Raw genomic sequence first — 23,791 nt, 5'->3', positions numbered from 1 at the left:
TACCTTTTAGTTCCTACGTATGTTTTCCTACTAAAAGGTGATCAGTTATGCTTAGTTACCAACAGACTTAACAAACTATGACACTGTCAACAAAAATCGCTCATTTCTTCAGCATTTACCTTAAGAACAGTTCTTTGAATTAAGTGTGATTTGAGCACTAACCAGACTTTGGTTTTAATTGTGCATGGATTGGGCGCTAAGGATGTGGTTCAATTGATCAGTAGAGTGCGTTTTTGGAGAGCACAAAGCCCTGGGTTGCATCCCTAGCACAGCACAATTGAGATGAGGTAGCACATTCCTATAATTCCAGCATTCAGAGGAGAGGCAAGAGGATCAGGAGTTCAAGGGCATTCTTAGCAGAGTTTAAGGTAGGCCTGGGTACATGAGAACCCTACCTTTTGTACATTGATTAAGATTTTCTGTAGTATGAAAAATTTTTAATTTTGTTTTCCCCTTTTGAGACAAGGTCTCATATAGCTGGTTAGCCTTAAGCTCATATGTAGGATGACCTTGAACTTCTGACCCTCTTGCCATCATCTTCCTAGTGATGGGTTTATGGGAGTATGCCACCATGACCTAATTTATTTATTTATTTAAATATATATATTTGGTTTTTCGAGATAGGGTTTCTCTGTGTAGCTTTGGAGCCTGTCCTGGAACTTACTCTGTAGCCCAGGCTGGCCTCGAACTCACAGAGATCCGCCTGCCTCTGCCTCCCAGTGCTGGGATTAAAGGTGTGCACCACCACTGCCTGGCTAAACTTACATTTTTTTTATTTAGTTATGCATGGTGATACACATCTTCTTTTTTTTAATTTTCCTTTTTTTTTTTTTAATTTTGCATCCCAACCACAGTTCCCTCTCCCTCCCCTCCTCCTGCTCCCTCTCTACATTCCCCCCTACCCTACCCCTCATCTACTCCTCAGAGAGGGTAAGGCCTCCCATGGAGAGTCAACAAAGCCTGGCACTTCAAGTTGAGGCAGGCCCAAGCCCCTCACCCCTGTATCAAGGCTGAGCAAGGTATCCCACCATAGGTTATGGGCTCCAAAAAGCCCGTTCATGCACCAGGGATAGATCCTGGTTGGTGGCACACATCTTCAATCTTAGCATTCAGAAGGCAGAAGCAGGAGGGTCTCTTGATTTCAAGGCTGGTCTAATCTACATGCTATCTTAGAAAAAAAAAGATTTTATTTATTTTCATTGTATATGTTTTGTATTAAAAAAATCTTAAACAAAAACAAAAAAACAAACCTCCCAAGAAAATCAAGATACTGGGTATGATCCTAGTGGCTTGTTATTTATTCTTCATCCATCCATTCATTCATCCATCCATTCATTTATTTTTGAGGCAGGGTCTCACTATGTAGCTCTGGCTGTCCTAGAACTCACTCTGTAGACCAGGTTGGCATCAAACTCACGGAGATCTGTCTGTCTCTGCCTCCGAGTGCTGGCATCACAGGGATCAAAGGTGTGCACCACTGCACCATCACAGTGGTTTATTTTCTCAGAGAACTGTATTGATTATTGGTAAGAAGAACTTTTTTGCTTTTATATTTACCTAGGTTTATTTTTGGTTATACTAGTTTATGCTATTATCATACATAAATTGCTAACATTTTTAAAATGTCACTTGTGTAGAAAAAAAGATAATGGATAAAGGCCGGGCGGTGGTGGCGCACGCCTTTAATCCCAGCACTCGGGAGGCAGAGCCAGGCGGATCTCTGTGAGTTCGAGGCCAGCCTGGGCTACCAAGTGAGTCCCAGGAAAGGCGCAAAGCTACTCAGAGAAACCCTGTCTCGAAAAAAACCAAAAAAAAAAAAAAAAAAAAAAAAAAAAAAAAAAAAAAAAAAAAAAAGATAATGGATAAAAGTAAATACTCAGTTGTAGAATAGGAGCATACCTGTGGATTAAATTGTTTTCCTCTCTTCATTTATGGAAACTAGAATCTCAAGAGGAGGATGGAGACATAGAAGTTGAAGAGGCAGAAGGAGAAGAAAATGATAGGCCATATAATTTGAGACAAAGAAAAACAGTGGATCGATACCAAGCACCGCCAATAGGTAGGTGACTCTAAACTTTGTTTTCTCTAACTGAGTAGCTTTACCACTGCTCTGAAAAAAGAACATTTTTCTGAGCTCAGTGGTGTGGTCCTGTGGTCTTTGCTGTTCAGGAAGCTGAAGGTAAAGGATTGCTTGAGGCAAGGTATTCATCTTTGGCAAGACCCCCTTTAAACAAAACAAAACAAAACAAAACAAAACAGCAGTGCTGAATTTACAAATAATGAAACCTCTTGTAAGTCCTGCGCATCGTTCCCAGCATGCTTGTGTGTATATATGCAGCTGGAGGTCCAGGTGTGTGGTCACAGTGTTATCGCTGTTCCTCTCATTCCTTGGCTACTACTTTCTCGTTTCTGTGCGTATAGATTTGCCTGTCTGTTTTGTTCTGTGCTTTTGTCTTGTTGCCAGGAATTAAACGTAGGGTTTTCTGCATTCTGGGCAAGTGCTTTGTCATTGAGACAGCCTCTATTTGTGATATTTTATTTACCCTTTTTTCACTTAGTATAATGTTTTCAAGAATCCTTTTTACTTAGAATTTAAAAACAATAATTATTTTGACAGTCCTTTAATCCCAGCACTCAAGAGGCAGAGGCAAGTGGGTCTCTGTGAGTTTGAGGATAAACTGGTCTACATAGAGTTCTAGGGCAGCCAGGACTATGTAGAGAGACCCTGTCTCAAAAAAAAAAAATTGTTCTATGTGTGTGGGTGTTTTGCCTGCAAGTGTGTCTGTGCATACATGTATGCCTGTGCATCTTGTGTATGCCTGGTACCTACAAGGACCAGTAGAGGACATTAGATTCCCTGGAATTGGAGTTACAGATGGTTGTGAGCTGCCATGTGAGTTCTGGGACTCAAACTAGGGTCCTTTGGAAGAGCAGCTAGTGCTTTTAACCACTGACCCACCTCTCCAGTCCCTTTACTTAGAATTTTAAACTCTAAAATAGTGATTGGTAGAGGTATGCTAATTCTCTCTAGAAGCTGTTTAAGTGTTCAGACATCCCTCTATTCTTGTTAGGAGTCATTGTTTCAGCTGTCACTAATGAGAGGGTATGTTCTGGTAGAAAAAAGGTTGGGAAGCATTATTCTGATGTTTTGGGTTGTTTGCTTTTTTTCTTTTTCTGAATCTAATTGAAATAATGTCCAAAACATGTATTTGTATTCTACATTTGGCAAGTTCTGTAATATGTACATGCCTGTGAAGATATCACCATAATCAAGACAATGAACAGATTCATCAATGCCCAGCCCCCCAGATTTCCTCATTCCTATGTGTATTCTACTCTCAGTCATTTGTGTCTCTCATTTGTGTCATTAGTCTTAGGATACTTATCTAAATCTATTTCCCGTCACCTTAAATCAGCTTTATATGTTTTCGATTTTATATAAATAAAATTGTAAGTATTTGCTTGTTTTCATTTTAATTTTTTGGAAGAGTCTCATTATCAGTCTAGATTGGTCTGGAATTTACTATATATATAGCTTAGAGTGGCCTCAGACTTCCTTCCTCAGTCTCCCAGATGGTGGAATTATAGGCACAAGCCACCATACTCAGCTTTGAAATACTAAGATACTACATTTTTGCCTTTTCTTTCACTCAGCATAATTATTGTAATGCTCATTATAGGTGTGAACTATCACAACTGTCTTATTATTCATTTTTTAATGGGTTAATTCTAGCTTTTGGTTATTGGTTGTTATAAACCCAGGTGTGGTGGTGCATATCTTTAATATCAGTACTCCAAGTCTGGGGTGGAAGAAGGATCTATATTTTGAGGCCAGTAGGACTACATAAGAGCATGAGACTTTAAAAAAAACAAGACAAGCAGGCAAATACTTTAATTCCAGCAGTAGGAGGCAAAGGCAGGTGGATATCTATGAATTTGAGGCCGGCCTGGTCTACACAGTAAGTTCTAGGTCAGCCACGGCTACACAGTGAGACCCTTGTCTCAAAAAAACCAAGAGAGAAAGTTGATGCTCTGGCGCTGGTGAGATGGCTCAGTGGTTAAGACACTTGCTGTTTAAGCCTGACCACCTGAGGTAGACCCACAGAACTGTCTCTGACTACTGAAAGTAAATTAAAGACTTGATACTTGCCAGTGCTTGTTAGGATTAGTCTAATAATGTGGCCTTTTGTGTTTGTATATTTTGGTGGTGCAGGGGTTTAAATTTAGTTAGGGCTTTGTACACTCTCTGAGTATTCTAGCCCTGAGCTAGATCCCACTCCTTATTCCTTTTTTTTTTTTTTCAACTCCCTTCCTCCCCCCCCCCCCCCCAACACACACACCCCAAGTCTTACTAAGGAAGGTCTCACTAAGTTGCAAGGCTGGCCTTGAACTCATTTGTAACCCAGGCAGGCCTTGTATTTGTACCTCTCCATCTCCAGTAGCGGGATCACAGGCAGGACTCAGCTGTAATAGGGTATGTATTGTAGTTTTAGTTTGTGTCTCTCTAATGAGGTTGAACATTTTCTCATGTTTACTTGCCAGTGGCAAATCTTTGTGTGTGTAAGTATCAACATCAGCATCTTCATCAGTAACTGCCCTAGTTAGTTACTTTTCTGTTCATGTGACAAGCACCAAGACTAAAGGCAACTTAAGGAAGAAAGAATTTATTTGGGCTTGTAGTTCCAGAGAGAGTCCATAATGGTGGGGGAGGCGTGGTGGCAGGCAGCTGGAAGCTGCGAGATCACATTTTTTTTTTTTTTTTTTTTTTTGGTTTTTCGAGACAGGGTTTCTCTGTGTAGCTTTGCGCCTTTCCTGGAACTCACTTGGTAGCCCAGGCTGGCCTCGAACTCACAGAGATCCGCCTGGCTCTGCCTCCCGAGTGCTGGGATTAAAGGCGTGCGTCACCACGAGATCACATCTTAAAGCACGTGGTGAGAGCAGACAGTGAGCTGCAAGTGAGGTGAGGCTGTAACTCTCAAAGTCCACTCCTAGTGTCATATGTTCTCCCTCAAGGCTCCATAACCTCTCCAGACAGCATTACCAACTGGTCTTCTAATATCTGAGCCTATGGCGGCCATTCTTGTTCCATTCCCTCTTCCCATAGACCCATGAAATGCATTTAGTCTAACTTCAAGACTCTTAGCTGAGATCCCATGTAAAATAAAACAAATTACATACTTCCAATATGCAATGGCATGGAATATACCTTTCCATTCCAAAAGACAGAAATGGGGATATCGTGAGGAAATACTAGACCAAAACAAGATAGAAACCCAGTAGGATAGATACCAAATCCTGTAGCTCCATTCCTTGTATCTGTGACTAGTTTTAAAGGGCTTAGATGGCTCTCCCGCTCCAGCTTTGCTATCTGCTGCGCACATCTCTCTCTTGGCCTGGTTCCACTCCTGTATGCAACTCAATCCAGCAGATGTATCGTGGCGTCTTCACTATAACCCAGGTTTCATTTTCACAGCTTCATATAATAGACTCTCAGGACCCTTTTCTGACAGCGACTTTGCATTACTACATGATGCTTGGTCTCAGTGGCTCTCTGGAACTGTAGAGGAAGAATCTACAACAGGTTCACTCCTGGATTTTTTTTTAAAGGTGCCCTGGTAAAGTTTATTAAAGGAAAACGTTCCTGGTTCTGGCATACTTCTAACAGTATCAGAATCACCTGGTTCGTTGGTAGCTAGTGTGCATATTCTGTAGTATTTTCCACATGCTGTGTCCAATTCAATATTATTGCCACTGTAGTGATGGACACCAGTTTTAGTCAATACAGTATAATTCTATTTCAGATTTCCTCAAAGCTGGGCACTTGTTGGCAAGGAGGAGAACCAATTTCACTTTGTCCTGTCTGATCATCTTTAGAGTCTGTTTGTATCCTAGCACATGCTTTTCATTTTTCATAACAAATTGGAGCCTAGAGTTAGTTGACTCCAAGATTTTTTCGTCTTCTTTGTGGCCGCCATTTTCCTGCTTTAGGTGAACCAAGATCAACTGCCAAGATGGCCAGGGAATGAAAAAGTCACCTTGCAGTTTTAATGCCTCCAAAGCTAGTACCATATGTATGATACTACCAAGTTTGGCTTCCATCTTGTGTTAGAATCTCACCCACTTCAACCACATTAGTAGCAGCTTTCCTATACTGAAACAGTTGCTTTCTAAGAGGAAGCAATCCCTTAGGCTTTTTCCTATCCCAAGTCAGAAGCTTGACTGCTGTCTTAAGTTATTTTTCTGTTGCTGTGATAAAGCACCGAGACCAAGGCAACTATACAAGAGTTTAATTGGGCTTACTTTACTGTTCCAGAGGGTTAGAGTCTGTGCTGACAAAGTGATTGCATGGTAGCAGAAAGCTGGAGCAGCAGTTGAGCACTTAGATCTTGATTCACAAGCAGAAGGCATAGAGAGCATATCACTTAATCACTTCCTAAACATCCACCACCTGGGGACCAAGTATTCAAATACCTGAGACTTACAGGGGACATCTTACTCAAACTACCACAGATGGGTAGGGTCGTACATCAAGACACCTTTCCCATTGTTCCAATGCAGAGCGGGCCTCTCCTTAATGATTACAATCTCTCTTTCAGCATATGACTTGGATGTAGTATTAAGGTTCGTGGTGCTTTTTCTTCCAAACTGTATATTTAGTATTTCTTCCTCTCTTTGCTTTTTATTTTTATTTTTTATTATTATTGTAGATCTGTATACAAGTTACATTGAGTCAATCCTATACTGTCTTGAAATTTTCTCCACCATAGAAAGGAGTTTATTACTTTTAAATTTAATGTCAAATTTTTAGGACGTTAACAGAAGGAAGGCAATCAGATTCTTTACAAAATGCCACATGAATGGCTTCTAGCCCAGTTGCTAGGAGATGAAACCTCTTGAGCCAGGCCTCTACAGTTTGCATTGCTGTCAGCATGCTGACATCATTGTCTTCAGGCTCCAGCTAGAATGGCCCCTTAACCTCTGGTTACAGCATTTAGTGGATTTTCTAGCCCAGAGTCTGTCCCACCTTCTACAACCTTTAAAACCAGCATGGTCAGGTTCTTCATAGCAACAACCCCATTGAACCAGCTTCTGTATTAGTTACTTTTGTGTTGCTGTGATAAAATATTCTGACCAAAGGCAACTGAACAGAGAGTTTATTTGGGCGTATGCGATTTTAGAGGGATAGGCTTGAGAGTCCACTGTGCAACTAGTCCAGCAGAACCAGAGAGCTCCCAGTTTAGTGAGAAACCCTGCATCAAAATATAGGATAGAGAGTGGAAGAGAATGACACGCAGTGCTCAGTGTCAGCCTCTGGCATTCATAGCAGAGTGCACCTGCAAACACATGTGTATGTGAGCCTACAACACCCTCTCACAAAGTCCATGGCTGCTAAGGTTCATGCTTAAAATCCGTGGCTAAGGTCTTTCCATCACTGTGGGTTATGAAGTGCCAGGCTTCTACAGCTGGCTGTAGTGTTGTAGTTCAGGCCTTGAGTCCATCGTGTTGTGCTCAGGCAGATTCCTAGGGTAAGTCCACATACACTAACCATCCTGGAGTTGGTCTGTGGGGTTGTACTGTGGCTGGCCTGGTCCTGGGATGAAGTCAAAGTTCAGTGCTTCTTTTTAACTCTTTCCTTCAGGAGGATGCATCTCTGTTTGTGCTCTGCTGCTTGGAGATGAGGGTGGTATGAGGCAGGCAATGTAAACTTTTTCTTTCTACCCTTTCTAATGCATATTTTAATATTATTCTGTAACCAAGTACCGCAATTCCTAACCTGGTTTCTTAGCTTTTGTGAACATATTTTCTTTTTTAGTTTTTCAAGACAGAATTTTTCTGTGTAACAAACAGTCCTGGTTGTCCTGGAACTCGATTTATAGACCAGGATGGCCTCGAACTCAGATATATACCTGCCTCTGCCTCCTGAGTGCTGGGATAAAAGGTGTGTGCCACCACGCCTGGCCTATGAAGGTATTTTCTTGCATGAAGATTTGTTCATTCATACTTAGGTTTTTGTGGGGGATTATTACTGAGAATATTATTATGATGCTTTGTTCCCTACTAAAAAGTTTTAAAAATGGACTATACTTTTGGAAATTTTTTTTTTTTCTTTTGGTTTTTCGAGACAGGGTTTCTCTGTGTAGCTTTGCGCCTTTCCTAGAACTCACTTGGTAGCCCAGGCTGGCCTCGAACTCACAGAGATCCACCTGGCTCTGCCTCCCGAGTGCTGGGATTAAAGGCGTGTGCCACCACCGCCCGGCTACTTTTGGAAATATTAACCTAACATCTATTTAGAATGTTTGTTTGAAGCAAAATAGTACTAACAGAAAGTGCTTGTCTTTGTTATGCTTTCAGACAAGAGTATGGAAGTTGAAGATATGTGGTTAGGTTCTCATAGAAAGTTGACAGGGGCAGTTTATGCTCATTTAGTGCATGGGCTTATTACTTTACTATTAGTTATTGTACCTGTCTTCTTCTTTCAGTACCAGCTCATCAAAAAAAGAGGGAAAACACACTGTTTGATATTCACAGGTCCCCAGCAAGAAGAAGCCATATCAGGTAAGTTGTGTTTGATTTGAAATAAGAGAATGTTTACATCTGTTGATGAGAAAAGGAGAGACTTAATTATATCCTTCCCTCCTTCCCTTTCTTCCTGGCTGTTTTCTGTTTTTCTTTCATTAGTGACTAACACTTCTCATCCTACACGTGACATGTTTTTGGTTCACAGTTTACTTTTACTTTTAATTTTTTTTTCCTAAGCTGAGGACTGAACCCAGGGCCTTGTGCTTGCTAGGCAAGCGCTCTACCACTGAACTAAGTCCCCAACCCCTTAAATTTAATTTTTAAATAAATTTTAACTTTCACATCCTTAAGCAACACAGTCTCTTATCTCCTATGAGTTGAGTGGTGAATGGCCCATGATGTCCTTCTTTGAGACATTGACCATTTTTTCCCCCCTGAGAAAGCTAGTCTTGCTTTGTTGTCCAGGCTTGCCTGGAGCTTCTAGCTCAAGTGATTCTCCTGCCTCAGCTTCCTACTAGCTGGGAATACAGATACTTGTGCCAACCATACTTGGGTAGTAGGTCATTGACACTTTCCCCCCAACTTTTTTTTTTTTCCTTTTCCTGAGACAAGGTTTCTCCATGTAGTTTTGGTGCCTGTTCTGGATCTTGCTCTGTAGACCAGGCTGGCCTCGAACTCACAGAGATCCTTCTGGCTTTGCCTCCCGTGTGCTGGGATTAAAGGTGTGCACTACCACCACCCAGCTGCCACTTTCCCCCTTTTTAATCCTTAAAAACAAAACAAAGCTAGTAGGTACAGAAGTTTAGAAATGTATCATTTTATTTTTATTTATTAAATTTTAAAGGCAATTCCTTTCTATATCACCCTGGCTTTGAATTTGTGGTAACCATCTTGCTTCTTCTTCCAGAATGCCTATTTATAGATTGGACTATTATATAGTCTGTTTGTGTTTAATTTTTTTAATTTTTTTCTAACATATTCTGGATAGTAACCCACATTTGGTAAATTGCTGGCAAGGATTTTCTCTTTCTCTAGGCTGTCTCTTTGCTCTGGTAATTTGTTTCCTTTGTGATATAGAAGCTTACTTATTTATTTATTTGATACAAGGTCTCACCATAGAGCAGGCTAGCCTAGAACTCATTTCTCCCTGTTTCCTATGTGCGGGGATGACTCGGCATATACCACTATACCAAGCCAGAAGGTTTTAAGTCTGATTCAGTTTTATTGTTTGTGTCTGCGTCTTGAAGTATACAATTTAAAAGAATGAAGAATTTCATTTGGTTATGATAAATTTAGTCTAGACATGTTGAAGGGATGCAATGTGATAACTTTTTAAAATTATTGTAGATTCTAGACTAGTTATGTAATAAATTTTTTCTTTTCTTTCTTTTTTTTTAAAAATTAATTTATTATGTATACAGTATTTTGCTTGCATGTGTCTCTGCAGGCCAGAAGAGGGCACCAGATCTCATTACAAGCCACCATGTGGTTGCTGGGAATTGAACTCAGGACCTCTAGAAGAGCAGTTGGTGCTCTTAACCACTAAGCCATCTCTCCAACCCTCTTTTGGTTTTTGAGATAAGATTTGTCTATTTGGCCTGACTATCCTGGAACTCACTCTGTAGACCATGCTGGCCTCAAACTCATAGATCCACCTACCTCTGCCTGCCAAATGCTGGGATTAAAAGTGTGTGCCAAAGTGCCTGGCCCATTATATAATAATTTAACACTATTTATTTCTTCTTTGGAATGACTTTAGTCTAATGTGTTGTCTAGTCATTCCTTAGTATGCTTGTGATTATAAATTATTTAGTTTTCTTAGATCATTATTATTTTATGTATGTTTGTGCACTATTAAGGCCTGGTGCCTCTGGAGGCCCGAAGAGGGCCTTGGGTCCCCTAGAACTAGAGTTACAGACATCTGTGAGCCACCATGTGATTACTGGGAACTGAACCTGGGTCCTCTAGAAGAGCAGCCAGTACTCTTAACTGCTGAGCTGTCTCTCCAGCCCCCTGGTTACTTATTTTGAGATAGGATCTTATTATGTTGTCCAGGCAGGTTTCTTGGGCTCAAGAGAGCCTTTTATCTCATGCTTTCCCCAAATACATAGGACTACAGATGTATACCATCATGCCTGGCTAAGTATTTTCTTTTTCCTTAAAAATATTTTACGTATTTGGTAAAGTTTCAACAAGGTAGAAGTCTTTAGTAGGAAGTAAAAGCCTTTATTTTTCCTGTAAACAGTGTATTTACTTTTTAAAATGATTGAACTATTTCTGGTAATTTGGAAAAGGAAGAATAAAGAAGACAAATGTCCTGTTCTTTGAGATTTTGATACTTATAACAATGACATAATCTCTAAATTGACTATCTTTTAAAACTTTATATTTGAAAAACTACAGGTGTTCTGTTCTCTTATTTTTATTCTTCTCTGTGGAGCTTGACCTTCTTTCCTTGTGAGATGTGAGCTGCATGAAGACAGTGATCTGAATAGACATTTGCTGAGTGAAATAATGGATTTTCTTCCTGTGCTAATTATAGCTATGACAATGTTTTACAATGCAGCCAGCAGACCAGGTTTTAGCTCAGTGGTGGAGTAGGTACTCTGTATTCATAAGGCCTTGGGTTAAGAGCACCACCACCGAAGCAAGCAAGCACACACACCAAATGAAAGACACAGAAGACAGGGCTTAGAAAGCTGTTGGATACTGTAGTAGTAGCTTTAATAGTTTTCCTTTTCCAATAGGAGGAAGAAACATGCCATTCACAGCAGTGACACAACTTCTTCCGATGAAGAACGCTTTGAAAGGAGGAAGTCAAAAAGTATGGCAAGAGCAAGAAACAGGTTAGTCCATTTTTAGTGTTGCCTTTATGGTAGAAGAGAAAAACAGTTTTTTCTTCTTTTTAAAAATACGTTTCTCTGGGTGTGGTAGTGCATTCTTTTAATGCCAGCACTCAGTTGGCAGAGGCAGGTAGATCTCTATGAGTCTGAGACCAGCCTGGTCTACAAAGCAAGTTCTAGGGCATCCAGGACTGTTACACAAAGAAAACAAACAAGCAAAAATTTCTTATTTATAATGGCATTTTGTTAATGCTAATATTTTAAACATTGTACAATTGTGTGTGTGTGTGTGTGTGTTTATTTACTTAGCAATTTTCGGAATCAGTTCTCACCTTCTGACATGTGTGCTCCCATGTTGAACCCAGGTCATCAGGCTTGGTAATAAATTCCTTTACCTCCTGAGTCATCTTGCTAGCCTTTATTTATTTGTTTTTATTTTATATATGTGTTTGCATGCAAGTGTGTATGTGTACCATGTGCACACTTGGTGCCCATGGAGGCCAGAAGAGGGCATTAGATTCCTGGAATTGGAGTTATAGATGTCTGTGATCTGCCATGAGGATGTTGAGAACTGAACCTGGGTCTTCTGCAAGAGCAGCCAGTGTTCTTAACTGATGAGCATTTCTTCAGCCCCAGTATTTTAAATATTTTTTGACTGAAGGCAGTGCTACTTTATAATTATTACAGGGGGAATCTATTCTTGGATAGATCCCTTAAATTGCTTAGTCTGTAAGTAAGTACTAAAGTCACGTAATGCTGAATAGAGGGAGAGGCAAGGACATCAGGTTAGCCTGTGAGGTAGTGCCATCTTTCCTTCTGTATTTCCTTCTAGCTCACATCCATTTCATGAGGTTGATTTTACACGTATTACGTTTTTCTAATATGGTTATTTCAGGAGCCTTTGTTTTTTTTTTTTTAAATAAGATTCTGTTACATAGCCCAGGCTGGCCTTGAATTAAATGTCCTACCGGAAGCCTACTGAATGCACCATCCAACACAAGAGTTTTGGCTTTTTTTTAAGTAAACTTCATTTTGTTTTTATTGTCTGCCTTTGGTGATCTTTGCCTAAGTAGAATAACTGACTGGTTAGTAAATAGCTAACTAAACTGCAGCAAGTATCACCTTTTAAAAAGCGGAGTAAGTTTTCTTTCTTCCTTTCTTCCTTTTTTTTCCTTCCTTCTTTTTTTTTTTCTTTTTGTTTTTTGAAACAGGATTTCTCTGCATAGCCCTGGTTGTCCTGGAACACACTCTGTAGACCAGGCTGGCTTTGATCTCAGAAATCATTTGCCTCTGCCTCCTGAGTGCTGGGATTAAAGGTGTGTGTTACTACCACCTGGCTCAGTTTTCTATTTGACATAATAATAAAGGTAATTTTATTTAGTGATTTGACATTTAGCAAGTACTTCTATGATTTGTCCACATAGTAAATTGTAGAAACACAACATTTTTAGTTAACCATTTTCAGGTTTGTGTTAATATAAATTATGTATTAAAATGAATCTTATGGATGATGGTAAAAAGATTTAAGAGAAGAATCTAAGTCTGTTTATTTATTTGAGACAGGGTCTCCCAGTGCTGCCCAGGCTGGACTCAGAGCTCAAGGGATTCTCCTGTCTTAGCTTCTTGAGAAGCTCAGCCTAGACATGTGTGCCACTGTACTCATTTAAAATCTAAATTACATACAAGTGTTTAAAGCCCATTGCATCTGATCTTCTGAGAGGGAGCGAGGGAGGAGAGAGAGAGAGAGAGAGAGAGAGAGAGAGAGAGAGAGAGAGAGAGAGAGAGAGAGAATGATGATAGTTTTGGAATGAAACTCAGAGCTTACAGATAGTATGTATTGTAACACTAAGCTGTACCCCCAGTCATGATAACCTACTTTGGGAATACTTTTTTTTTTAAAAGGTAAATTAGGATTCAGAAGTGTCAGTGAAGTTGGAGTTACCATAGTAACTGTCCACTTTTGAGGCTATGCCATATTGTGATTTTTACCTGTACTAAGCTATATTCTTTGCTGTACTGACACACTGGAGGCTAGGTAATTTGTAAAGAAAAGGATTGTATTTGGTATATAGTTTTGGAGATTGAGTGCATGCAGTATGGTGTTGGCTGTGGTGATAGGCCCCTGTCTGGTGATAGGCTGCATCTCGGTATAGCAGATGCCATTATGGAGGAACACATGAAGAGAGGATATCATATGAGAAGTAGGAAATGGGGACTGAGACTAGATACTGACCAGGTCTCATGGGAGGATTACTCTCTTCTTGTAGTGTGTCCCAATGACCTGGGCCCTCTGGCTAGGTTTTACCTCCTAAGGTCCTACTACTCATGTCCCCACTGCACTGAGGATCACCTCCTAAGGTCCTACTACTCATGTCCCCACTACACTGAGGATCACCTCCTAAGGTCCTACTGCTCATGTCATCTCTACACTGAGGATCACCTCCTAAGGTCCTACTACTCATGTCATCTCTACACTGAGGATCACCTCCTAAGGTCCTACTACTCATGTCATCTCTACACTGAGGATCACCTCCTAAGGTCCTACTACTCATGTCATCTCTACACTGAGGATCACCTCCTAAGGTCCTACTACTCATGTCACCTCTACACTGAGGATCACCTCCTAAGGTCCTACTACTCATGTCATCTCTACACTGAGGATCAAGCTCCCAGCTTTCCTATCGGGAGAGGTTAAACTCTTTGAGATAATAGATTAATGCTCATGTTTGCTTAATCTGTTGAAGAACTAACTGGTTTTGGTCATTTGAAAGCATTTAGGAATGGTAGTTTATTTGAAAGCATTTAGGAATGGTAGTTTATATGAATCCTTTTGATGTTGTTTCCTGGGTTATGATAAGGTAGAAAGATGAACAACATATTAAAGTGTTTTTTGTTAGTTTTTTGTTGTTTTAAACTTATTTTGATATTAAAATGTAAAGGATCAAAAAAATTAAGCATTTATTTATTTATTTTAGTAAATCATTATGTACATGTGTGAAGATCAGAGGACTTCTTGTGGGAGTTGATTTTTGCCTTCTACCACATGGGTCCCTGTGATCCAATTCAGGTCATCAGTTTGGCAGCAAGAGCCTTTACCCACTGAGCTGTGTCACTGGCCCTGTGAAGGTTTTAATACCTTTATCCTATGTTTTCTACATTTCAGGTGTTTACCTATGAACTTCAGAGCAGAAGATTTAGCTAGTGGCATTCTCCGAGAACGAGTGAAAGTGGGTGCCAGTTTGGCTGATGTTGATCCGATGAACATTGATAAATCAGTAAGTTTGTTAACGTTCCTTCCCAGAAGTAGTTTTTTTTTTTTTTGTTGTTGTTGTTGTTTTATAAGGTTTTCCTTATTTCTAAAACAACACATGAAAAAGTAGAAAGATATGACCAATATTAACAGTTTCATGTGTGTGTTTTGGGTCCTCAAAACCTTGGTCACACTTAGTTAGGTTTTTTCTATAGCAGATAGGACATGAAGCTGAGAGGGTTTCCGTGTACCACAAGGACCAGTGGGTTGTTTGGAGTTACCTGATTTCATAAACAGACTTGGATTTTATGTACCTTACTCTGGCTGTGATGTTGTTAATGAGTTTTAAAGGAAGCAAAGTTGGTATTACATGGACTGCTTGGGTATTATTTGTAATGCAATCCTGAGCAAAAGTTACCATATAAAGTAGGATTGCAGAGAAATTAGTGGATTTGAGAGAATTAAGGTATTCAAACTGATGGAATTTTGTGATTGAATTGCTTTTGGAGAATGACAGAAACAAACTGAGTGTGTTGTGCAGGCTTCTGGCTTAAATAAATAGGTAGATAATGGATAGTCTTGATTGCTATTGGGTGGTTCCATTATCTGAAGTTGAGTGTACAACTCAACTTCTCAACAAGAGAAGGAATAAGATGGGAAGAGGGTCTAATTGACTGTAGACGTGTTACCGGGATCTCTGTCATACTACAAGTAGAAGTTACTTGTAAGCGTTGATTTGTTTTGCTACAAGGTAGAAATACCTGGGGTAGAAATTTAGGTCTGTGTCATCAGTGTAAACACTGATGAAGTCACTATGGACAATGAATGACTGTACCCCAAGGAAGGGATGTGATATGAGAAGACCCAAGCTTATGAAGATGTGGTCGGTCCACTGATCAAAATGGCTCATGTTGGGGTAATTTGAAATATTCCCTCATAATCAAGAATTTATCTGAGTTTTTCTGCGTCTCTTGCATCTTCATATAACATAATTTAACTGATTCTTATGTGTGACTTAAAAGAAGTTACCAAATTAGAGTTCAATATACTATTGAAGATGAAAATTTAGTTTCCTCCAATCCAAAGTCATAGAGTAAAATATTTGTTTTGTTAACTAGGACTGAAGGAAATTTTAGATTATATGTGTCCTGAATCCCTAGGAAATAGTACGTTTCTTGAGGACTGTATCATCTTTTTAGATTTGGTTTACCAGTACTTTACTCTTATAAGTCTATTAATTTTAGATGTCTCTGCCAGTCAATTCTAATTTGATAAAACATGTAAGAAAAAAAAATTAGCTTCTTTTAAAATGTTTCTGGTTTTGAACTGCTTCAATTTTTATAGTTTATTTTTCATGTCATAATAAATAATTCATAAAACACTTCCAAGTTCCATGGTAGAATGAGAAGTAAGGAAAGGGCTCCACTAGGATCCAATAGACAATCACGGTTAACATTCTATAACATTTTCTTTCGGCAGTTTTTCTATATACTTTCTTTACAGAGTCTTTTAATTGATGTAACTGTTATGAGTGAGAGGAGCAGTTTCTGTCATTTCTGATGTGTCAATGATATGTCAGTACATTCTTGTTTCTTCATTATTGTCCCCTATGGGAAAAAAATTAAATTTCTTTTTTGGTAGAGGAATTAAATACTAAAGAGTAAGGTTTTGTTTGATTATGTTGTGTTTTGGAGAGCCACAGTGGTGGCAAAGGTTTTCTTGCTCTCTGTATGAACTAAGTTTTGTCTGGAGGGAGATGGTAGTGCACCAGCTGAGGATGCCTAAGGTATGTGAGAAATTGAAAGGATTTGAACTGCTAGTTCATCAATGTGCCACCTTCTCAGATATTTGTCAATGTTTTTGGTTGGTCATTGATCTTATTCCTGAGTTACTTGATTACTGAAAGATAGCATTATTTGACTCAGTTGAATTTTTTACCTTTGACTTTAATTTTCTACACTTATTTGTATGTAGTCAAAACTTATTTATATGTATGCTCAAAAGCTTCTGAAGGGATGTATTTCTGAATCATAGAACTCATAAATTAAAAACATTTATAGAACCTGAGCTGGGTGTGGTGGCACATGCCTTTAATTCCAGCACTTGGGAGGCAGAGGCAGATGGAGCAAGGCCAGCCTAATCTACACATAGAGTTCCAAGCCAGACAGGGCTATATAGTAAGACTTTCACTCAAAAACAAACAGACAAAATTTTGGAACCTATGTAGTTGGAAGTTTTCCTGTGTCCAGGCCGGCCGGCAGTCAGGACAAATCTTTCCTACTCATGTCCCCCAAGTAAACACACAGAAGCTTATATTAATTATAACTGCTTGGCCATTAGCTCAGGCTTATTACTGATTAGCTCTTACACCTAAATTAACCCATAATTCTTATCTATGTTTAGCCATGTGGCTTGGTATCTTTTTTCAGTTCTACCCTGTCATCTTGCTTCCTCTGTGTCTGGCTGGCGGCTCCTGACTCTGCCCTTTCTCTTCCCAGCATTCTCCTAGTGTGCTTGCCCTGCCTATACTTCCTACCTTGCTACTGGCCAATCAGCGTTTTATTTATCAACCCATATACAAAAGCATTATCCCACAGCAAACCTATGATTATGGAATCATCTTATATTAAATTTCCCCCTCTTTTTTTCCCAAGGTGCGGTTTGATAGCATAGGTGGATTGAGCCATCATATACATGCTCTGAAGGAGATGGTAGTTTTCCCACTTTTATATCCAGAAATTTTTGAAAAATTTAAAATTCAGCCTCCAAGGTATGTTATATCTGAGATGTTTATTGTTGTACTGTTAGATGTTTATTGACTATCAATTGATTAGTCTTTGATGATAAAAATTTCATATATATATATATATATATATATATATATACATACATACATTTGACATATTCTAACAACGATGATTAGGATTATTATTTAGGCTTGTTTTCCAACTTGTGCCTGTTTAGGAGTCATTCGGACACAAGATGAAATTCTTTATGAAGTTATGAAATTCCAGGCTTTTCAGAATTGTTCTATACTTTTAACCCTTTCCTGATTGCAAGAGTTTGGTCCTTTGAGGACTCAGCAAAGTGAAATTTTGCAGATACACTAGAAAAAGCTTTATCAATGCTTAAAATTATGATATAGAAATCTAAAATTATATGTGGTAGGGGGAAATCTTAAATTGGTACTCATTGATGATAACATTAATTTTCTTTGATAATCTTTATATGAATTTCTTTGATTGTAAAATCACTGATATAAACTTCTTTAAATAAATTTCTTTGATTCTTTATTCTTCTAGGGGTTGTTTGTTTTATGGCCCTCCTGGCACAGGTAAAACCTTGGTTGCCAGAGCATTAGCTAATGAATGCAGTCAAGGAGACAAAAAGGTGGCTTTTTTTATGCGTAAAGGAGCAGATTGCTTGAGCAAGTGGGTTGGTGAGTCTGAAAGGCAACTTAGGCTTCTTTTTGACCAGGTAAGAAAATCAGTTAATTCAAGGTTATCTTTTTCTTTTTTAAAAGAATATATAATATATTTTGTCTCCAGATACAGTTATGAGGAAACATATATTCCAATTAGTATGTGGAATTTAGGATCAGTAATTTAAATTGTAAGCCTTAAAGGCATAGTTATTTTCTGTTATTTGTGGGAAATTGGTTCCAGCAGTCCCTATCTGCTGGTACATCCAAAATCTACAGATGTTCAAATCTAGTATATAAATAATAAAAGATTTGAATGTAGCTTACATCCCTTTTTCCATATGCTTACATCATCCCTCTATTTCTTATGACAGCTCATTCAGTATGTGTACTATGTAATTAGTTTTGGCGGACATGTCCAGCCCTTTGACATTGCAAGGACATGTTGTTTTTGGCAAAGTTCACACTCCAGAATCATTCAGTTGAATTTAAAAGATACACACAAAAATAGTTCATTTTGTTTTAAGTAAGTTTACAATCTTGTGGGCTGTATCCATGGATGTGTGGCACACGGGTCACAGGGTAGACACACTTGTTACTTTAGGGACAATGAAAGGAAAAACATCTCTGTACGTGTTTGCTACAGATACTACAGATACAGATTTTTTAAAAAATAGATTTATTTGCAGTTGGTCGAAACATTCATGAATTGTGCAGAACTCGTGGGTGTGGGAACCTATTTATATTTAACCCCATTTTCTAGTAGATTTGAATATTTATGATCCGTAAAACATTTATTGTGTGTACAATACCATGTTAGGTTCCACTGGGCTCCTGAGATGTAAAGTAAGCTTAGATTACTATCTTATTGAGGAAATGGTACCAACAGAAAATGTTAATTTGTGGGAAGAATCTCATAAAACTTGTGTTATTTATTGTCATAGTTATATAGTAGGTACTTTTTTTGTCACTGTAGTAAGATACCTGGGACAATTAGCTTATGAAGAGATGAGCTTATCTGGCCTCAAATGGTGGTTGTAGTCTGTGATTGGTCCTTTGGGTTTAGGCCTACGGTAAGATAGGAAGCACATGATGGCGGAGCACATGGCGGAACCAAACTGTTAATATTTTTACCTCATTAGCCGGGGAGGAAAAAGTGGAATATTAGTAGGCCAGGGTCTCCTTTAGAATGTCCTCAATGACCGAAGGAACCCCTATTAGGCCCTACCTCCTGAATATTTCTTATCTTATCATTTAAGTGCTACCCATTAGGTCCAGAAATTTAAGAAACAATTGTTGGAGGTATAGTTACCCGTACAATACCAGATTATAAATACATGGTTGGCAGAATTAAAAATTAAATGAATGTTTTGAAAAGGCAGAATGAAAGGAAATGTGTAGGTTAAATGTAGCAGGACATGGTAGTATGCAATTGTAGTCCCTGTTATTTTTTTTTTTTTGGTTTTTCGAGACAGGGTTTCTCTGTGTAGCTTTGCGCCTTTCCTGGGACTCACTTGGTAGCCCAGGCTGGCCTCGAACTCACAGAGATCCGCCTGGCTCTGCCTCCCGAGTGCTGGGATTAAAGGCGTGCGCCACCACCGCCCGGCCTAGTCCCTGTTATTTATTATAGATTATTATTACTGTGTGTGTAAGGTCCTGGGTTCAATCCCTAGAGTCACAGGAAATAAATGAACATGACAGTAAAAGGAACTCTCACTCCTGATCCTGAGGTGAGAGGATCAGTTGAGCTTAAAAACCAGGCCTGGTGAATGTGCTATATTCTTCGCCCTGGGTAGGGTGAGCTAGCAGGGCTGCTGTTGGTCTCAGACTGGTCTGAGTTAGAGAGTGCGACCCTGTCCCAACAAACAAACAAGCAAAACACAGTTTTCCTTATCTTAAAAAATGAGTCCTAACGTCAGTTTTCACGTAACTCTTGGGTTTAGTGAAGGAAGTGTGACATATTTGGCAGTTCATTTTATAAAAGTACAGTCAAGAATTTATTAGCCGTGCTCTTCTATGGTGAAAGCCAGGTTTTTCGGCTGACAACTCTAATTCCAGCAGCTGAGACGCTGGGGACTCCTGGTCTTCATGGTGAAATCCAGACCCTCCTGGGCTGCAGAATGAGAATCTCAAAACAAACAAAATACTCTTTATTCCAAAAAATGATATATAATTGGTGAAACAATTCAAATATTAAAAGTTTGTAGTGTAGTTAGGGTGTAGTGGCACACGCCTTTAATCCCAGTGCTTGGGAGGCAGAGACAGGTGGATCCCTGTGGGTTCAAGGTCATCCTGGTCTGCATAGCAAGTTTCAGACCAGTCAGGGCTACATAGTGAGACCTTGTCTTAAGAAAAAAAAAGTGTGAAAACCGCTGTCTTTTGGATAATAGAAAGAAGAATAAGTAAGATCTACACTTCATTGTGTTCAGTGTCTAATGCTAAGAAAAACATATGCTGCCTGTATGATTTAAGGAAAAGTAATGACTGCAAAAAATGTAAAATAACAGTAACAGAAGATTGAAGAATTCATGGGAATGCTCGTAATTGTCTAGTGAGTTAAAAGTTAAAACATTTTGGCATTTACACTTTTTAGTCTTATCATGCTAGAGATAGGACTGTATGTTGGTCTCAGTTAAGATTGTGGCCCTAAACTATAAAGATTATTTATATTTACTTTATTGCTATCTCATAGTTTTCTTGGGTGAGTAAGGCTTGATGAAATGTTTGCTTCTGTTTTTAAATACTTGCTGATAATTATAATTTTTAAAAATGAAAGTAGCAAATATTATGTATTTATATTGAAGCTAATTTAGATATACAGTTATGTTAAAAAGAACAAGTGTTAGTGACTGGGCAGTGTGTGGATTGTGGTCAAGTACATTCTTAGTGTCTGTGAAGTCCTGAGTTCAATTTTTATTACTAAAGAAAAGATAAACAAATGCCTGAAAACATTACTCGTGGGCTGTGGGAAACAGTACTCGTGGACTGTGGGGCACCATGCAGCTGACTCTGCTGCTGCTGTTTGCTTTTTGCTGTGCTCTTGTGTTTTGTTGTTCTGATTTTGATTCTGGGGATTGAACTCAGGTCCTTGCACACATTAAGAAAATGACCTACCACTCAGCGACATTCCCCAGCTCTACTGTGTACTTTAAATACTCGCTGCATGTCGTACTATTTGCTTTTATGTTCCTTTCTCAGGAACTATAAAGTTAAATTCAAAAGTGAAAAATTAATGAAGTAATTTTATTTTCTATTTACTAGGCATATTTGATGAGGCCCTCTATAATATTTTTTGATGAAATAGATGGGTTAGCTCCAGTTCGTTCTAGTAGACAAGATCAGATTCACAGGTAATTTTTCTTAACTTACTGTATTGATTTCTTTCCATTTACTGGTGTAATATTTGGTTTTAGCCCTTGGTTAAACACTTGAAGACTTACAGGAATTTTAAATGTTGTCTATTTTCTGGAAGTTCTTTCACTCAACACAGGATTAATTTACAATCTGAGTGATTTGGTTGCTTTTGGTTTGGGATACTGTGATAGTCCTACTGTGAATATTTATTGATTATTTTATGTGGATGTGTATTATACTTTTTTGGGGGTAGATGTCTAAGATAGCATTTATTATTTATTGTGTGTGCACGCAAGCAGCAGAGAACATGTTTACTATGAATTGTCTGTGAGATGAGAGGACAACTTTTAGGTGCTACGTCTCTCCTTCTAGCTTGTGGATCCTAGGGATGGGACTCAGGTTGTTAGGCTTTGCGGCAAGTGCCTCTACCCATAGAAGCACCTCTCCAGCCCACTGTCCTATGTTCTGTTCTGTAATATGTGAGAATTTGAATTGCTCCGTATCCTCTCCCCAGCTGAGACTGCATTCATGTCACCACGCCTAGCTTTTTGTAGGGGCGTGCAAAGCAAGCACCTTACTCATCCCACTTTTGTTATTTCATTTTGACACATTAATTATTTAGAAAGGTGTCTAATTCACAGATACAGTCATTTACCACAAAATGATGTTTTGGTCATTGATTGACCAGATGTATCTTGGTGCAGTGACCCTATTTCACTTCTTTTCCTGAAGGTGTTTTGTTAGTCAGGGTCCTTCACAATCTAAGACCTGAAGTAGTCAGCTTCAGTATCTCATTCTAATCTGCCATGTGGTCCATCTCTGTCTAGTGCCATGTATGATTTTGGTTCGTTAGAGCCGTTGTTGGGCCCAAGAACCTGCCACCAGTCTTGACAAAATATGCTTGCACTCTGCATGTTTCTGGAACCACAGTGAGTGCCCACCAATATTTTTGGGTACCTCACATCTGACTCTATAGAGTGCCCTTTTATCCTTGTGGCATTTGGAGCTGAAGGATTTTTGACCCTCTGCCCATGCGCCACATCCAAATCTTACTGATTGCCATAAAAGAAGCCGTAGAGAGACTGTACTGTGGTGCTGGAGCTAAAACCTACACACTTTATCAAACTGGCACTTACCCATTTCAAAGAAAGCTATCTACCTTGAATGCCACTTATAAAAGGGCAGAGATATCTGATCAGCCAGATACATTGATGTCACTCTGAGCTCACAAAAATCAGGAGAAAAGTGGTAGCATGACAGCTGAGCATAGTGGCTGTTAACAGTAGACCTCAAAGGAAAAAATAGAAGTGAAGTGATTAAGAAAGAGTATTTCTATAGAGTAAATATAATGAACTGAATGAATACAGAGAGGTCAACAATATTTAAAAATAATTCATGATATAAATGAGAAATTAAAAAAATACAATTAGTGAAAAAGTAATTTAAAAAGAAAAATGCCAAACAAACAAAAGTGGATATATAACATATCAGAAACTAAGAGCTATAGTAAAAACAGTACTTATGAAGGCAATTTATTGCAATAAGCCCAAAATAAAAATTAGATTTCAAATAAATAATTTAATGATGCATCTAGTGGATATAGAAAAACAAGAATACACCAAACACAAAATTAGTAAAAGGAAGAAATAATAATCAGAACAGAAATAAATGGAAATTTGTAAACATAAAAATAAAGATATCTATGTTGGAAAAAGATTTTGGTTTTTCGAGACAGGGTTTCTCTGTGTAGCTTTGCGCCTTTCCTGGAACTCGCTTTGGAGACCGGAAAAAGATTTTTTTATTGGTAATATTGACAAACCTCTAAGATTAATCAGAAGAGTAAAGGAAATCCCCAAATAAATGCAATTTCAAGTAAACAAACATTTAAGGGCAAATATTAAATATAACAGTGGGGATTATTATGAACAACTATAACTAACAGGAAAGCCTAGAACAAAAGGATACTTGGACATTGACATAGCAAAATTGAACACAGAGGACATAGAAAATTTAGACTGACAAGTAATAAGTAATAAGATTGAGCCTGGCATGGGGATGCATGTGTATAATCTCAGCACTCAGGAGGTGGAGGCAAGAGGATCAGGAGATCAAGGAGAGCCTCAGCATTTGAGGCAAGCCCAGTCAGTATGAGACCCTGTTTCAAAACAGCAACAACAAAACCAAATATTAAACAAAACAAACATAAAAGAATGAATCATTAGTGAAAAAGTCACTCAACAGAGAAAAAGCCAAGAACAGTTACTTCATTGCTGAATTTACCAAACTTGTAAAGAAAATACTAATATTAATTCTTTTCCATCTGCTCCAAAATCTTGAAAGGTTGGGAACCCTTCCAAACCCATTTTATGAGGCTAGCATCACTAATAAGAACTATAGACCAGT

At 38.7% G+C, this 23,791-nt stretch overlaps 1 protein-coding gene and 1 pseudogene across 2 annotated transcripts in view; one reads left to right on the top strand and one right to left on the bottom strand.

The window, feature by feature from the left end:
* Window positions 1–23,791, top strand: part of Atad2b (ATPase family AAA domain containing 2B) — a 137,304-nt gene that overhangs the window by 32,098 nt on the left and 81,415 nt on the right. For both annotated transcript variants that reach the window (XM_052745964.1, XM_052745963.1), the window contains exons 7-13: window positions 1,943–2,059; window positions 8,481–8,556; window positions 11,268–11,366; window positions 14,527–14,638; window positions 17,268–17,383; window positions 17,916–18,090; window positions 21,296–21,384. In XM_052745964.1, the coding sequence (XP_052601924.1) occupies window positions 1,943–2,059; window positions 8,481–8,556; window positions 11,268–11,366; window positions 14,527–14,638; window positions 17,268–17,383; window positions 17,916–18,090; window positions 21,296–21,384 (784 nt within the window). The remainder of the gene's footprint in view (window positions 1–1,942; window positions 2,060–8,480; window positions 8,557–11,267; window positions 11,367–14,526; window positions 14,639–17,267; window positions 17,384–17,915; window positions 18,091–21,295; window positions 21,385–23,791) is intronic.
* Window positions 5,541–5,975, bottom strand: LOC128115236 (60S ribosomal protein L30-like; annotated as a pseudogene).

The sequence above is a fragment of the Peromyscus californicus genome, unplaced genomic scaffold, assembly GCF_007827085.1.
Source record: "Peromyscus californicus insignis strain IS unplaced genomic scaffold, ASM782708v3 Scaffold_1__1_contigs__length_55948999, whole genome shotgun sequence".
Taxonomy (NCBI): domain Eukaryota; kingdom Metazoa; phylum Chordata; class Mammalia; order Rodentia; family Cricetidae; genus Peromyscus; species Peromyscus californicus.
This window is presented reverse-complemented; position numbering and strand designations above follow the sequence as displayed.